Source organism: Camellia sinensis, unplaced genomic scaffold (genome assembly GCF_055761805.1).
Source record: "Camellia sinensis isolate YWXY unplaced genomic scaffold, ASM5576180v1 Unanchor1, whole genome shotgun sequence".
In the NCBI taxonomy this organism is placed as follows: Eukaryota; Viridiplantae; Streptophyta; class Magnoliopsida; order Ericales; family Theaceae; genus Camellia; species Camellia sinensis.
This window is the reverse complement of record NW_028128987.1, coordinates 13,760,217-13,774,109: the sequence shown is the minus strand read 5'-3', so window position 1 is coordinate 13,774,109 and position 13,893 is coordinate 13,760,217. Positions and strand designations below refer to the sequence as shown.

The 13,893-nt window shown below is 34.4% G+C and overlaps 1 protein-coding gene and 1 pseudogene across 1 annotated transcript; both read right to left on the bottom strand.

Annotated features, from left to right (window-relative positions):
* Positions 1–451: 451 nt before the first annotated feature.
* Positions 452–7,617, bottom strand: LOC145814096 (uncharacterized; annotated as a pseudogene).
* Positions 7,618–9,323: 1,706 nt separating this feature from the next.
* LOC114280581 (NDR1/HIN1-like protein 13) lies at positions 9,324–13,461 on the bottom strand. Its single transcript, XM_028222966.2, has 2 exons — positions 13,211–13,461; positions 9,324–10,421 (listed from the first exon to the last, which is right to left on the bottom strand). Exon 2 carries the CDS (start codon positions 10,383–10,385, stop codon positions 9,570–9,572), a length of 816 nt encoding a protein of 271 aa, XP_028078767.2. The 5' UTR covers positions 10,386–10,421; positions 13,211–13,461; the 3' UTR covers positions 9,324–9,569.
* Positions 13,462–13,893: the final 432 nt, after the last annotated feature.

Sequence of the window (13,893 nt, the reverse complement as noted above, 5' to 3'; positions counted from 1 at the left end):
TGTCTGGTAACCAACTACCAAATAAAATACACATTTCCGGTAACTCAAGGCCGAATTTTTAAAATTTGCTTAGCTACTCATTATCATGTATTTCTAGTTTCATTTTTTATTATTATTATTATTATTTTGCTTGGAAGGATTATGCTTCTACCGATTGTAACAATGCAAGTACTGCATTATTAGTGGACTTTAATCATAAATTCATTACAGACGAGATTTGTTAATTTTTTTTATGAATACGATCTTTTCTTATTTTTAATTTGTGTTAAAATTCACCTACTACACACCTACCACTACCACCTACTACACACTCACCTACTTCACCTACTCCTCACCTACTCCTCACCTACCCTCTTCTATATATAGGAATCATGAATCATTGTAATATATATCAATACATCAATCAATAATATACATCAATTTTTACATGGTATCAGGGCTATAAGATTTAGGCCTATACTCCTTTCTTTCCGGCGGGCAGCCGACCGGCAACCTTGCATTCGCTGCTCGCGGGAGTTTTTCAACACATATCACAAACACATACCAGAAACTCTTCTTTCTTTGTTTTCTCATCTTCATCGTCACTAATTTCTTTCTCTATGGTGACTCCACCCGAGACATCCCTTCTCTCTCCTAATCTACCTCCAAAAAAAATTGCATTGTTCCTTTAGCCGGGTGCATGAGCTTCACTCTCAAAGCTGCTCCAGAGTAATAAAAAAAAAAAAAAAAAAAAAAACCTACCCTTAGCCGGAAGCCGGCGGTTCGGCCGGAGCAAAAGAAGAACAAGCCGTTGGCGTCGAGAAGTTGTATCCCAAATGTACACCATCCGATCTGAACTACCAGCTGTGACCTTGCTTCCATCAGGTGACCATCCACATTTCAACAAGTTCTTCTCACAGTTGTGTTGATGACCTTCCAATATCTTCACACAACGATTTTGAGGAGCATATGGCCTCATGTCCCATATGCAGAGCTTACAATCCTTGCCATTGGTAAGAAGGTAGGACCCATCTGGCCTCAATTGCACAGAAAAATTTCTTTGTCATGTGAGCCAGATGCAATGACTGTTCCGGCTGGATTGAACTTCATCGTGTATATAGCACTCTGATGACTTGTTAACAACATGATAGGTGATTCCAGACTTGATGTTCTCTGCTTTCCCAATCCCTTTTACTCTTTTTTAAAACCCCCACTTTACCTTTCTTTATTTTTTTTTTCTTCCCTTTTCCAACCCATGTGCACTTTTGTTTTTATTCTACTTTTTGACCCATCATTCCACCACCTCCCTCTTTTTTTTTTTCTGCCCACTCCGTGATGCCTATTTTTTTATTCTTCTTATTATTATTATTATTCTTCTTATTCCAAAAAAAAAAAAAAATTCCAAACCCCATTGCAACCATTTTACAAATTTGCACAACCAGCCCATATTTTATTCATTTTAGGAATCAACTCCGATCACCATTTTACACACAAACAAAAAAACAAAAAAAAAAAATCAAAAAAAAAAAAAAAAAAAACAACAACAACAACAACCACAACAAACCAAAACACAACACCAAAAGATTTGTTTTTTTTTCTCTGCCGACGGCCACCCACCGACCTACTCTGCCGCCGGTCTCTTCTTTTTGCCTCCGTCCTGGGCGGTCCTTAACAGTGTTGCCTCCGTATTTCCCACTCCACTGGGCATGATCACTACTCCCTGCTCCTCCACTGCAGAATATGGCAGACCTCCAAAACGGAACATCACGGTGGCCTTCCGCTTCAGCTCCTTATTTTTCGCCTTTAGCACACTTATCTCTGCTCGCGCATCCTTATACATGCGTTGGAGCAGAGCCAGCTGGGCGTTTAACTGCTGCACCTCATTTGTCCTACTCTGCAGCCGGTTCGACAAATTTGTAACCGCAGTCATGGTTTCCACACATGACTTCAATGTATACTGATTGGCCTCCACATCCGACTGCACTGCCATTCTTTGCTCCACAGACCGCATAGGAAAGTTCAACGGAGCAAACTCCGGGGCGCTTGGTTGAGGTTCCAGTGCCACCGCACCAGTTATCTCTCTTGTTGACTCGTTGAGGTCAGGAAAGAGAGTGAGCAGACCGCGGGAAGACGAAGCCATTTTTCTGGGCAACAGAGTGTTACAGAGTATCTTTCTCAGCAAAACGAAGAATTTTTCAGAGGTTTCTCTCAGTTTTTCTATCTCAGCTTCTGCCTCAGCCTCAGCCTCAGCCTCCGTCTTGGTTAAATAGCCGAGGCAGCCACGCGTATCGCGCGCCACTTGACGCCAGACGACAAACGGGCGCGCCAGCCAAGGCACTCACGTGTCTCGCCATCATATCTGGCACGCCTTTTTATGGATTGGGCACGCCTTTTGATGGCACGCCTTTTGAAAGATTGGGCACACCTTTTGAGGGTGCGACTTTTTAGGGGTCCGACTCCAAACTCAAGTTGGTTAGTTCCTATCCCCCTTGAGTTTGCGGGGGCTGTTAAAATTCACCTACTACACACCTACCACTACCACCTACTACACACTCACCTACTTCACCTACTCTCCACCTACTCCTCACCTACTCCTCACCTACTACACACTCACCCTCTTCTATATATAGGAATCATGAATCATTGTAATATATATCAATACATCAATCAATAATATACATCAATTTTTACAATTTGTATTGAGTTTTATTAATAATTTGATGTATAAATGTATTTATTATCCTTAGATTTTTAATAGCTATCAAGCATTAATTAAATAGGCTTCTGACGTTGGGAAGAAGATTAGATTTGTCATTGTTATAAAGACATCAGATGTGGGAGGTAATAGCAGAAAACCAAGACTTACACTTGAGCTGCATTCGAATGTAGTGCATTACGTGCAACTATTTGGTTCATAGGAAATGGTTGATAACCTTACCTCTATCTTATCCTACTTCGAACTTGGCTCTGGATTTAATTATTGGATGACTATGCTCAACATGGGCCATTTGATAGCATCATACTATCGAGTCATTGTTTATTATTTATTTATGCAACAATAGTGCTTGACGTTTCTGCCACTTAGATCAGTATCGACTGCGACACCTGATCAAAGAGATATCTACATAGGATTTGCAAATATGGAAACCATTCCGTGCAGGTATAAACTACCGAGCCTACTTAGATCATTACTATGTCCTATTTTGTAATTCTACTTATTGATGTCTTTGTTATAGATTTATCAGCAACCTGGTCATTTAGTACTTCCGATAGGAAATAATTGAATTCATTTTCATCACCCATGTGCTAGTAGATGGGAGAAAGCATATATTACCCATATTCATCAATTCTATACGCTTGTCAGCCCTGATGTAGTAACTTCCAAAACTATCGATATAAACAAATTGTGATAACATGTTTGATTGATAAATGCAAACAATGACAGATTTTATGGATGCTTTTATAGATGCTCATACATTTGATATTTTTATGGATACTTTTAGGGCTGTTCAAAAATCCATTCAAACTGGTAATCCAGACCGAACCAGACCGAATCGTACGGTTTGGTTCGGTTTTATTAAGAATTGGTTTGGTTTCGAATTAAGAAATATGAGAACCATAAAAACGGTTCGGTTAATGGATTTTATAAAAAAATCGCGGTTCGAACCGAACCGAACCGAATTTTAAAAGATATATATATATATATATATAATATCAAGTTTTATTTTTATTAATTGGTTTTTTATAATTTTAATGATATTAGGATGATATAGATATGTAATATTAAGTAATGCCTTAATATTATTAGTTTTTATCATGAGTTAAATGTAATTAGTTTGAGTAATTATTTTGCTAATATTAACAATTTGTTTTTGTAAATAGAAATTTTTGGAATCGTAAACCAAACCGAAACCGAACCGTTTTTTCGGTTTGGTTCTGGTCCGGTTTTACAAGTGTAACGGTCTGGTCTGGTTCTCAAAATCACAGAACCGTTAGGATTGCTTCGGTTCTTGGATTTTCTCAGAACCGAACCAATCCGGACCGTGTACACCCCTAGATACTTTTTAAGTATGCTTTTAGTGATGCGTGTTTGATTTATGGATGCTTGAAAAAAAAAAGTAAATCTTTTAACGTACAACGACAGGTGACTAGACAAATCTATTATATTTTGTAGCGATCCCGATTTTGACCCGGTCAACTTACAGGGGTCGAGCTGCCCGGTCAGCTTGTCGAAGCAAAAATGCAAAATGCATTCGAAATTGCTTATGGGAAAGTGTATTTCATGCTCGAGCGAACCATGTTATATCAGTCCGTAATGGGAGATTTCAAATCACTTTTTCAGTTATCTCTCTCTCTCTTAAACTCTCCAAAATTTCCAGATTCAGAGCTTCTTTCTCTAGAAGTCATCTTTTCTCTTTGATTCCTCCAAATCGGTTGGGAGTTAGACCGAAGTTCTTCATCAAAGTTGTGTAACTTCTTGAGGGGTTCATTGTGTGCGGTCGAGATCGAGTTTCGACACCGTAAATTTTGGGGTTTCATCTCATTTCTTCTTCAAAACTTGAGGCAGGGATTTTCTTAGAATTATATATATATTTTTGTAAGATCTATATGATTTTCGAAATCATCTTTCGATAGCTTTGAAAATTGATTGTTGATTCAAGGAGTTGAGCAATTTTGAAAATGGGTTTGCCTCTTGTTCTTTTAAAATGATCTTATGGGTTTTGATCTTCGTTGATTGAAGAAAAGACGATTTTGAAAAGTTTTCTTTCAAAAGATTTGAGTTGTATAGTTTTGGTGAGAAAATCTAAAATTTGGGAATATTTTTTTTAAGAGACTGAAAATCCATGAATGATATTGTTATATTTATTTTGTGCGTCAAAATAAATGGATGTTTGGAAAATTTCTTATTTATATTTATACAAATGATGGATTTCAGGGAATATAAGAATTATTGTTCATTCTGAAAATTATTGTTCAAAACATTGAAATAGTCTTGAAATAACTAATTGTTAAGAATACTTGACAATAGGGAATTTTGTTATTCCTTGGATGATGAATTGGAATAAAAGTATTTATATTCATCTTGTGTTATTGGCATATCAATTCATTTGATTACATTAAACTTTAAAAGTTGATTTGAAAACTTGCATTGAGAAAAAAAATGTTGAGAAACAAGTTTTCATGGAATGGTTTTGGGGTAAATACATTGGTAAGTCTTGATAGGTGGTGTAGATAATATTGAATAAGTTGGCCTGAGAGTCCGGGGTGAAAAACCGAAAATCCACCAGGATAGGTGTCGAGCCTTCCGGTTAATACCGGTAAAAATGACAAATTGGTAGTACTTGTATAGTCTACTTGCAGACACCGACCTAGGGATTAGTAGAATCGTATTTACTGCTCTTGAAATGAATTGTTAAGTTTTGAAAAATTGAAATTGCATGACATCATTGAGCATAATGATTTTCAAAGATGAAGATGTGATTTTCTTTCAAAAGGGCATAGCATGACATGTGCATTTCATCTCTTGAGATTTGTATAAAATGTATATACTTTGTTAAGGATTTTCTACTGGGCTTTATGCTCACCCTATGGGATTTTTGTGCAGGAAAAGATGTGGTGATGCCGTCTAACTAAAGGTAAGGAAATGTGTGTTGAGAGTACGAGACTCTCATTTTGTTGTGACTCTGTGTGTAAGCTAAGGGCTATATTTGTGTAGATTTGAATAATCATTTTGTGTAACCAGGCCTAAGCCTTGGAAACTTGTAAACCGTTGGGGGTATCTATTTGTTTATGTTATTTTGATTTGAAGTGAATGTATTGTTGCATAAAGAACTATTGTATCATGTGATGTAAGTTTGGAGATTTATATTTGATTTTTCTTAAAAGAGCCATGATTATTGTATTATCATTTGGGCTAGAAATTTGGAGTGTTACATATTTTGGCAACATGATACTAAAGTAATCTAATTGGTATAGTAATGTATCACCAAACAAGCACTTCACAAGTGACCTCGAATAATTGTCTAGTAACAAGGCACTAGATTAATTCAAATTCATTAGCAATGTATTAACGAAACTTGGCCCAGCACGTGCGATGAAGCTTGGCCACACGTGCGGTGAATTGGCTGGCTTGAGTTTTTTGCTTTTCACACGGATAATCCGCTTTTGCGCTCTTTTTTGATTGAATTTGCGTATTTCCTATCAAATCTATACAAGTGCACTAAACACATCATCTCCATTAAATAAACAAAATTGAAAGACTATAAATGTAACTTAAGTGACCTCAATGTGGTACCTTTCGGCCTACATCATTAACAATAGGCCCGACACAAATTTAAAAATCATTGTTTGAAAGAAAGTGGCTTTGTAAATGTATAGTAACAAAATGCTAGAGAAATCTAGTTTTTCCGGCAACATAACACCGGAGGAATGTAAATTGTTTAGCACTGTATGACTGAACAGGCACTTTGTTGTGAGCTCCACTGACTATCTTCCTTGCTTCTTTCTCTTTCCCCTTGTTGCGTCTTTCTCTATTCCCTTATTTTCCCTCCAAAAACTTTTGGTATAAAGAGATGAAAAAGTTTTGAAGAGTCTTAGGGTTAGTTTTGGTAATATAATAAGTGTAGTGGAATCACATTTTTTTTAATACAGGGCCCGTTTGTTTTGGGAGATAGAATGGATGGGATTGATAGTGAGGGGATTAATAGTGAGGGGATTGTTAGTGAGGGGATTGATAGTGAGGCCCCGTTTGTTTTGGGCTATAGGGAGGGTATTGGGACTAGTAATACCAAGGTATTACTAAAGTCCCTGTTTGTTTGCAGAGAAAGGGTTGGGACTATTAGTCCCTTGGTATTGCTAATACCCTTGGAAGGGGGATTGGTAAGGAGGAGGTAGAGATGGTATTAGAAAATAGTGAGGGGATTAGAAATTTTTTTATTTTTTATATATTGGGAATTTTTTTTTAAATATAATGTTTAATTTTTTATATTTTTTTATTTGTTTTATTATTTTATATAAAAATAATTTAACAATTCCTCATTATTAATCCCCTCACTATCAATCCCCTCACTATTAATCCCCTCACTATCAATCCCCTCACTAACAATCCCCTCACTATTAATCCCCTCACTATCAATCCCCTCCATTCTATCTCCCAAAACAAACGGGCCCTGAGGGGATTAATAGTGAGGGGATTGATAGTGAGGGGATTAATAATGAGGAATTGTTAAATTATTTTTATATAAAATAATAAAACAAATAAAAAAATATAAAAAATTAAACATTATATTTAAAAAAAAATTCCCAATATGTAAAAAATAAAAAAATTTCTAATCCCCTCACTATTTTCTAATACCATCTCTACCTCCTCCTTACCAATCCCCCTTCCAAGGGTATTAGCAATACCAAGGGACTAATAGTCCCAACCCTTTCTCTGCAAACAAACAGGGACTTTAGTAATACCTTGGTATTACTAGTCCCAATACTCTCCCTATAGACCAAAACAAACGGATGGAACGTGTAAAGGAGTAAAGTAGGGCTGTAAGTAGAATTATTCAAAAAATTATATGAACTGATAAAAAAAGAAATTAAAAAAAAAATTTTGTTGTATAAGTAGAACCTGTCCTTGTTAATTGTCATGGTTACATTAGTATAGAATTGTCATGGTTAATTGTTTTGAATAGTAACCTCTTTTATATCTTAATTGTACCAATAACTTTGTGAAAAGGTCAAAACATACAATAGATTTTAGAATTCAAGGTACTCGTTTGAATTGATTAGAAATGTGAATAAAATAAAATATAAATATAATTATTTTACAATAATTTCATCTATAATGATATAGAAGGGGTCCTAATTATTGTGTACAGAACTCTCATATGTCTTTGGTGAATAACATTAAAATGTATGAACATTGTATAATATTTGAAAAAGCTCTCTGCAATAGATAAAACACGTATCTTAAATATATATATATATATATATTTTTTTTTTGGATACTTTCCTCTATTTATTGTCTGTGTTGGATTATCAATCACATGATCCTTTTCCTTGATAAAGAGGGGAAAAAATTAACATGATATTTTTAAAGATTTTGATGACTCGCCAATGGATATTTTGTTTTAGTTAAGACCATCTCCAACGGTGAACCAAAACTGATATCAGATTTAAATTTTGATGAAAAATGTACTTTTCCATGCTCCAACCGTTGCATCAAATGAATATCAAAATGAGAAATCAGCAAAAAAAGTATCAAACTGAGAACAAGTTCTGGATTTTACCAAATCACTGTTACTGACCGTTGAAAGAGATACATCGGTTGCCCGGCCGGTTGCCCGGCCGGTTGACCAACCGGTCAACCGGTTCCCTTTGAAATAGCTAGGTTCAAACCAGTCGAAAAAGGTTCAAACAGGTAAAAAATAAATAAATAAAAAATAAAAAATTGCCCAAACCGGTCGACCGGTTGGTCAACCGGCCGGTCGACCACCCGGTCGACCACCTCCCCAAATCTGCTTGATGCTCACCGTTGGAGCGCCTCGTATCAAATTGAAAAAATCGTCATTTTTTTCGACAGATTTGATGAAAAAAGAAGTGTAGCGTTGGAGATGCTCTAAGTGATACATTAGACATATCATTCTATCTAAATAAAATAAAAATATGCACATTTCAACTCTTATGCTTCCATTTTGAGAATTAAAATTAAAAGCCAGATATTTTAAGTAAAATATAAATATTGTAATGCAAAGACCATTTCTATTATGAGGGCTAAAAAGAAAAATTCTAGCAATTTTGAAACATTACCCTTAAATTTAAGGCAAATAATGTTGCAAGGTTGAGTGGCATGGTTGAGTTTTAAACTAAAAAAATAACGTACATGTATTATTTCATATCACTGTAAGTAAATTTAAGAATTAAGTTTTAAAGATCTCAAATACAAATTAAAGTCTCTATGTTTAAACAACAGTGATGCATACCCTCAGTGGGGGTCGCACCCCCAGTGAGGTGTCGCACCCCCACTGGCTGAAATCCAAAAAAAAAAAAAAAAAAAAAAAAAAAAATAGTTTTTTTTTTGTCAAATGATGGACTGCCACCTCACTGGGGGTGGGTGTATGGGGCATTTCTGATGTTTAAATTTGAACAAATTTTTTTCATCTAGAAACCAATTTTAACAAGTCAATGGCTAAATCTAATAGCATTAGGTGAGTTAGAGGCTCAAACCGAATTTTAACAAGTCAATGATTAGAGGCTGGAGGTTCATACACCCTCACTTTATTGTATCATAATTTAAATCTTTTTAATCCAAACATAATGCAATAATAACCAAATTGACAAATTAGGGAGTACAATGAAGTGAAGAACCCAAATTACTCTCAAAATAATGTCGGAATTATTACAAAAATATTTAAAATAATAACAACCTCATGGTGTATATATCTAAAAAAAAAAAAATACACAGAAGATTTGAACCAAAGAAAAAAAATGTTGTAACAACAATAACAGAGTATACCCCCCAAACATATATCACCCACTGTAGTACTAAATCTTTGTGCACTATGTTCTCTACAACCAAACAGACCACCTGAACAACTCTTCTACCAAAGTTTCACACTGTACTTGCAATCTTTGGAAACAATCTTCGCCGCCGGCGTTAAACTATCCACCGTCAAGTCACACTTGACCTTAACGGTGATCGTCCACGTCTTAACGGCACCGACCTTGATCTTCACGGGAGCTTTCAGGTTCAACTTAAACGGCACCGTTCCACTCTTCTGTTGAGCCACCAACGCCGAGTGAACGCTGCTCTTTAACAGAATGCTCGACCCCTTCAACGCCATCTGGAAAACTGTTAAGTTCTTTGACGGCTGGTAAAACGCCGGCAAAGCTCCGTTACAGAGATCGACGTCGGAGTAATAGACGCTGACGGAGCTTCCTGTCTCGTAGTAGATTCCGATCTTCTTGTTAGGGTTTTGAGCTCGGATAGTGACGTCAAATTCCGGCGAGATCGAGGAGACTGACGTCAGGTTGAAGCCGCTGATTGCGATGTTGTCGACGGAGTATTTGGGGGCTTGGGGGCGGAAGATGAGGTAGAGGACGCCGGCGGTGGCAGCGAGGAGGAAGATGAGGAGGAGGAGGAGGGCGAGGGACCAGCAAATGCAGCGGCAGCAGCAGCTCCGGCGGGGCTTCCGGCGAGCGAGTTTCTGCATGCGGCGGGCGTTTTCCGGCGGAGGATAGCGATAGATCTGGTCTTTGGGGACTTGGATGACGTAAGTTGCCGGCGGTGGGACTGGCTTCTCGGGGACGGGGTGGGAGGGCTTCAGTGGGAGATCATTGCGATGGGCGGAAGACGACGTCGTTGATGCTTCGCCGGAGGAAGGTGGAGAGTCTCGGGGGTGAACTCGATCGGCCATTGTTGTTGATGTATGAGATCGATTCGAAGCTATGCTCTGAAAAATAGATAGAGAGAGAAAGGCTTGAAGAGTTAGATGAAGAAATAGAAGAGATAAGTGAGATTGTTGTGTGCTTGCATATATATGAAAGTGTGTGTGTGTGTGTAATGAAACCGCGTGCAAGACTAACGCGACTTTTGCTCTCATTGATTCGAGCAGTTTCCTCTTTCCATTTCATATTTCTTTGTGAGTTCCAAATTCACCCTTATCTATCTTGATTTTAATCAAAATTATCGTTTTAGATTTATTTTATATATACACTGTATATATAAAAATTTAATCATAATTACACTATCTCATTCGAGATAGATAAAGGTGAATGCCTAAAATTATTCTTTCTATTTTTATTTTATTTTATTTTGGATAATTTTTTCCAATTATGACTAGTTTGCAAAAATACAAATAAAATTATAACATAAAAGTATATTATTATTTAAAAAAAATTCATAATAAATATTATTATCTTAAAAAATTATTAAGTGTGTCCTGTGTATATGATTTGATTTCGTTTAAATTTCAAGACAAACAAAAGATGTCAAGTGTAATAAGATAATAATTCAAAATGATTAACTATTACATTTTGAAGTTTATAAAAATAAAATACAAATAATTCATAGTGTAGAAAGATAATTTACCTATATATCTTTTAATTTTTGTTCATATTTCCATTTTTTCTTTCTTTGGCAACTATATTTCCACGGATCTTACTAATGACAGGATTGTCATTAAGATGTATTGAATGTCAAAATATTTATAATTTTAATACACTATTTTCCACATTTCAATATATATATATATATATATATTACACAATTTTTTAACAACTCTTAGGGTTGTTTTTAACAATTTTCTATTTTTATTTTGATGATTTTATTTATTTATTTGTGTGACAAGGATGGTTGGGTTTGTGCCGATCTTTACACCATTGAACTCGGTCTAAATTCCAACAGTCATAATGCTTTTGTTAGGGAAAATGTCACAGTTGATTCAGTATATACACTATGAATTTTTTTTCGACCTAGCTAATTAAAGATTTAAATTTCCATTCTCGTCTTTATCCCAAAAGAATAAGGCCAAGTTTGGGAAGACTAAATAAGTGTACTTTTTGACTTTTCTTGTATTATGTGTAGAAAAAGTAGAAAGGAAATGTTGATTGATGTGACCCAAAAAAGATAAAAAGATGAAATAAGTACACTTTTTTAGTTTAGCCAAACTTGGCCTAAGTTATTTACTTAAAAAAAAAAAAGAAGGTAGTAATAATTTTTCTCTTATATTTTAATTTTTTTTTTCTATTTTATACTTTGATTGTTCACTTTTGATTATTTTTTATATAATATATTGGATAAATTATACTAATAGTCCCTATAATGATATCTTCAATTATCCTTATTTGGAACAAGATTCAAAATTCATGGTCAAATATGTCACAATTGAAAAGACATGAACCAAAATGACACAAGTCCCAAACTATAGGGACTATTAATATAATTCACTCTAACATATTTTACAAATAAAATTTATACTTTATTTGCCTTATTCTTTGCTTTGTATCTAATATTCCTACACATGCTTTATATGATTTTAAAAAACAGAAGTCAAAAATGAAAACAAAAAATGAGACACACAGGCATAAGATTTGAAGCCCAAAATTTAAATAAAAACAAAGGATTTTGCATCCATCCCACAAATGGAGTGCACGTTATACAATTTGGAATAATTTGATTTCCAATTTATTTGGTGAATTGGAGACATGTGTCGACTATAAATCTTATTTTAGTAATTTAAATTGATTATTATTTATGGAAAAAAAAAATCAAACTTATTTTGATAATCATCACCATATCAATTCATTATATTTATCTTTTAAAAAATTAACAATTTATTTTAAAAAATATATTTGTTATCAATTTTTTCAAAAACAAATATAACAAAATAGATGATTTGTGCTCAAGAATTGACAAGATTAATGATTTAAAAAATTAAAATGAGACTGAGTCGTAAAAGTCTAATTCCACGATCTAGTCCAAGCAGTGAATTAACAAGCGTCATCCATGTAATGTAATGTATATTATCATGATTAATATCAATTGTTAGTATTATACCATTATTTTATCAAGGTTGTTATTGCACAAACTTGTAATAATTAATCTAGCCTGAAAGTGAAAGGAATTTAGAAAAGAGTGGTGATTCATCCCACTAATTTTTGGATCACTAATAGCTCTAATGAACTTAAAAAAAAAAAAAAAATTAAAATTTGATGTGACTGAATCCTACTTAGAATAAGTCTAATTCAAATAATAAATTTCCAATTTTTTTTTAATACTTTATCGTGTAAATTTATAGAAACTAGTCATGTTTGAGAAAAATTACTTAGGCCTAGATTGTTAATAGGTTATTTTTTTTAAAAAAAATTAAAAAATATTACAAATTATCACATTACTCTCCATTTTTTTACATATTTTTTTAATAAAACATTAATAAAATAACCATTCTCAAACTACTTAGTAGCAATCTCTCCCATCTTTTGTCTTCTCATCATTTTTTTTTTCTTTATCTTATTTGGAATTGAGATTGCACATCAACAAATCCATCAAGCTAAAATATTTAATTCTTGAGCCATATGCTTTGAAGGATTCCTAATTAACTGTACTAATTCTTGAGCTATATGCTTTGAAGGGTTCCTAAAATCCAAAATAAAAGAAGAAAAATAAGAACTTGAAGTAGAAATGTAGGATGAATCTCAAAAAAACAGAAGATACATATATAGAGAGAGAAGATTAAATTACCTGAAATGAGAAGAATGAGAAACAGAACAAACTTTTGTCTATGTGGTGGTGGTGTTTGTTTTTTGTTTTGGTTTCAGAGATATAGAAGGGTAAGAGAGAGAGAGAGAGAGAGAAAATGTTGAGCAATTCAGAGAGATAATGTAAGATATATAGTAGTTAGATGAGGGAGGAGAGTGGTTGGGGATTGAGAAGAACGAGTAAAAAATGGTGTACAGTTCATTCTTCAGTGTCAAGATATGGGAACTCTCCTCTCTCTCTCTCTGTGCAAAAAAACAATTACACAACAACACAATTCAAAAAAAAAAAAAAGTCATGCAGAGCTTCCCAATTCTCTCTCACTTAATCACTATTTGTTGGTATTTGCTTGATCGGTGGAACAAAAAACATACAAACAAACAACCTTTTGGCGGACACGGCTTTCCTATTTTATAAAGACCAAAATACCCTTCATGTTGTGTTTAGTTAACCGAATTGAAAAGAATTTGAAAAATAAAAGAAAAAAAAATGTGTAAAATTATATGAAATATAAATATATTTTATTCACATTTTATTTATTTTTTTTCTCTAAATTTTTTCTCAAATCTCTTAATTAAACACAACGTAAGCTAGGGGTGAGCATGGTCCGGATTGGATCGGATTGAGATAAAACCAGAACCAATCCGTTATCTACGGTTCTTGAAAAA

Coding starts and splice junctions, on each gene's coding strand:
- LOC114280581 (XM_028222966.2), bottom strand. CDS start 10,385: ATGGCCGATCGAGTTCACCCCCGAGACTCTCCACCTTCCTCCGGCGAA.